The 3,953-nt window shown below is 30.6% G+C and overlaps 1 protein-coding gene across 1 annotated transcript in view; it reads right to left on the reverse strand.

Moving 5' to 3' along the window:
- LOC133807275 (somatic embryogenesis receptor kinase 2) overlaps window positions 1–1,998 on the reverse strand; it is a gene marked incomplete in the record, with an annotated part of 5,780 nt that extends 3,782 nt beyond the window's left edge. Inside the window, 3 exon segments of the mRNA XM_062245490.1 lie at window positions 292–363; window positions 462–594; window positions 1,412–1,998. Of these exon segments, the coding sequence (XP_062101474.1) occupies window positions 292–363; window positions 462–594; window positions 1,412–1,502 (296 nt within the window).
- Window positions 1,999–3,953: the final 1,955 nt, after the last annotated feature.

Raw genomic sequence — 3,953 nt, forward strand, 5'->3', positions numbered from 1 at the left:
TATGGCAATTTATTCACAACATTCAGTTGAGTAACACCTGCTTCAGCTATTGATTCTATTCATTCTCACTAGGAATTCTAAAAACGCCATTATTGATGTAAAAATGGTGTAAGACTATGCCAATTGAATTTCAAAGGCAAGAAAAAATGTAATAGGACCTATTTCAGTGCAAGATGCAATAGGCTGTTTTATTGCCCAAGGTGCGACCAATGTTCACTGATCAAAGGGCAAAAGCAAGGGATATTATAAAACAAAGAGCGAAAAGAGCTTTGAAGTAATACTACCACTTACAAATATTGTAGATTCTTGAGAAGGCCAAGCTGTGGAACAAGTTGACCAGACAAAGCAGCATTTCCAAGATCACTGCATAGACTGAACTTTAGCAAAAGGTACACGAGATCTTCTTAAACGAATTCATTAATTTAGCAGGTTTGGTGAGATTATCTATGGCGGAAACTTACACCCTTATCACACTATTATCATTGTTGCACGTGACATGAAACCATGTACACGGGTTTACAAGGGTGGGATCCCAACTCTGCAGAACGTTGTTGGGATCCTGTAAGTTGGTCCTCAGACTATGCAAGGCATCACCTGTTTCAAAGTGAATGTATATAAGAATAAGTTCTTGCTGCAAAGAATGCACACTTGAAAACACCATGTCAGAGTCTGAAAACAGCAAAACTGTTGGGGATACTAACCACCCATGAAAATTCCATATACATGACACTAGAATACACAGAAACCTGAAGAAAATAAATGAGAGCCTTTAAAAATATGGGATTTAACACTTTTTCCTGATATAAGGTGGCTGGCATAGAACATGTGTAAGAATCTTGCAACCATTGACACACTAAACAAAAGGGTGATCACAAGTAGAATCAACATGTAGAATAACATATAGAGTCAAGCGTATGGACTCAAGGTCTTTTCGAAGAGTAGAAAAAAGGATCTTAAACTACCATATTAGCTGAAAGTCTAATAGAATCCTTACTGTATACAGAAGTACGACCAACTCAAAAGGTTGCATCAGGGGAATACAATGGCATTTAAGAGAAATAAAAAAGTTACACCAAGTCAAGAGACATTTTCCAAGTGTCCATTAACTTCGCAAACTAAAACAACACAACTACAAGCCATAAATGTGTAACACCAAGGTGATCAACCCAATTTATCAATATTCCACCAACTTCGTTTACACAAAAAAGCATCATAAACAAGTAACATTTCCAAAATATTCAAAAATAAAAAAGTATGTCAACACCCATTATCACATAAGTAACCAATAATGCTCCAAAAGAATTACCAAAGAAACAAAAAAACCAAAACCCATTTCTGGAAACTAATAAATAAAAAGATCAGAGCTACAAAAAAATCCCAAAAATAAAAATGAAAAATCATGCATACTCACCTTCCATGTTAGCAGATACCATAATCACCCATAAGGGATGAACCACCAAAATCAACCAAAGGCAAAATGAAGACCAAAGCTTCCTCTCCATATTTCCCCCTTGCTTTTTTTGTCTAAGTGACCAAAAATCTTAGATCCAAATGGTATGCCACACCCAAACACAACATCACAAAAAACTCCTACCCCCACCCCCAACCAACTCCCCCTAACCAATCCAAATCACCAAAAACCCTACCTCCCAAATCTCAACCCAGAGAAATCCCAACTCTCACCAAACCAACCCAATTTAAACACCCATTTATATTATTCCAAGAAACAAAAAAAAAACAAATTTACATCAACTAAATCAGAATAAAAAGTTCGATCTCATCCCACCCAAAAGAAACCCCATGAAAACGAAACCATTTTCAAACATTTCCCATTCTTTCTCTGCTACCCTTTTCGCCAAACTTTCCCTTTTCCAAACTCTCTCTCTCTCTCTTCTCCCTGAGACTGAGTGTGTTTGTGAGATTGTAATCTCTCTCTCTCTCTTCTTCTTCTTTTTTATTAATATTATTAATATTATTATTATTTTCTCTTTTTCGAGTGAGGCGTGCACAGAGAGAGAGAGAGTGTGTGTTAGTGTAAGAGAGAGAGAGAGAGAGATAGAGAAAAGAAGCTGCCCGAACGGTGCTGACCGCTGCCCGTACGCAGTCAAAACGCCTTCGCGCTCGATCGTGGAAAGTGACGTGACCGTAGGCGAACCCCGTTTTTGGTCAAATCCTGGGCTTGAGTACGTGGGGGCCCACTTTAGCCACCTCAGATTCGGTCCAAATTCTCAGTTTTTTATTATTATTTTTTCCCAATATACTGTTTATTATTAGCTTTTTTTTTCAAAAGAATTTGGAGTGTTTATTCAATTTAATTTGCAATTTTTTTGTCAAAACTAATTTAATCTGCATCTAAAATTTCATATTTGAATCTATTCAACTTGCACAATGGTTTAAAATTAATATTTTTAATATATATTAAATTATGTATTAATTTTGATCATTTATGTATATTTTTAATCAACAAAACAATAAATCACTTAAATATTAAAATAGAATAGTTATATGAAATTTAATTCGACAATCTTACACTCTATAATCAATAAATCATAAACTACAATTACAATGAGTTCCACTACTCATAACTAATAATGTATTCCTTGGTAGGGTGTGCTCTTGTGTATTTCCGATCAGTGAATAATTTTTTATGCGATTTTTTTTATAATTATATATATTGTAATTATTTAGAATATCTTGTAAATTTTCAGAAAATTTTAAATAATTTACAGTGCCAAAAATTAGATTCAAACATGTTATTTTCTATGTACATAAAAAAAAATTAGTCACACCTACAACAAACTGTTTTTAAACAAGTTTTCAGCACTGTAAATTATTCGAAATTTTCTAAATATTTGATGGATGTTCTAAATAACTACAATATACACAATCATAAAAGCAAAATCACGCTGAAAACTATTCACAGATTGATAACACAAAAGAATCCTACCAGTATGGCTCTTTTTTGAAGCCCCACCATAGAAATTTCCAATAATAATAACTCATAATCATAAACTACAACAATATTTTATTTGGAGCTAAAATGTTTCTTTTTAAATACTAATTTTTTATAATATTTAAAATATTAATATTCATATAGATTTATAATTTTTAAAATAAAACATTTTAAAATAAGTAAGAATTGTATAAGATGAGTTATTTTTTATATTGAAAGTGTATCTGTACAAGTACATATTTTAAAATGTTCAATTTAATATGATTTGTACTTTGCGTATTGGACTAAATCGACTAAATTTTGAAAGCTCCTAATTAAAATATTTGGCAAAAATTTTGTTTCTTTGTTATTTTGTAAAATATTTTTTTGTCAAATATACTTGACATTTTATAGAACATTGAAACATTACTTTGCATAAAATTGCATCAAAAAACTTACAAAACAATATTAAAAATATGTATTTTTTTCTCTAATTATTAAAAAAAAAATAGTGTTGAAAAGGGTGACATTAAAGAACATTCATTCATTAAGACATTTCTTTTTATGTAGGGAAAGATTTTTCATTATTAAACTTTTATCTTTTTTTGGCAATGGTTATAAGGACCCTCATTTATAGCTATAATGCGAAATACAAGGTGGAGTAAATAAATTTTTAGTTTTTTTAATTATTATTATAATTTAAGATTTTGAGTTAGCAAAGGCATAATGTTTTGGTATAATCAATTATTTATCATTAGGATTATATTCTATATATTTCTCCATTAGCCTAATATAAAATTCCAATATGTGTAAAATAAGTATCAAAATACATGAAATGTCAAAACAAAAAAATAATAATCAAATCAAATTATCAATGGCAAGTTGACAACTACTCTAATTCCTTATTATTTATGTTCTTTAAAAAATCAAAAATAAAAAAGCTTCTAATTTGTTTTTAATATTGGAACTTCGAGCAAAACCAAATAGAGTTTCTTTTATAGTATTATTATTCATGTTTTAA

The sequence above is a fragment of the Humulus lupulus genome, chromosome X (genome assembly GCF_963169125.1).
Source record: "Humulus lupulus chromosome X, drHumLupu1.1, whole genome shotgun sequence".
Taxonomy (NCBI): Eukaryota; Viridiplantae; Streptophyta; class Magnoliopsida; order Rosales; family Cannabaceae; genus Humulus; species Humulus lupulus.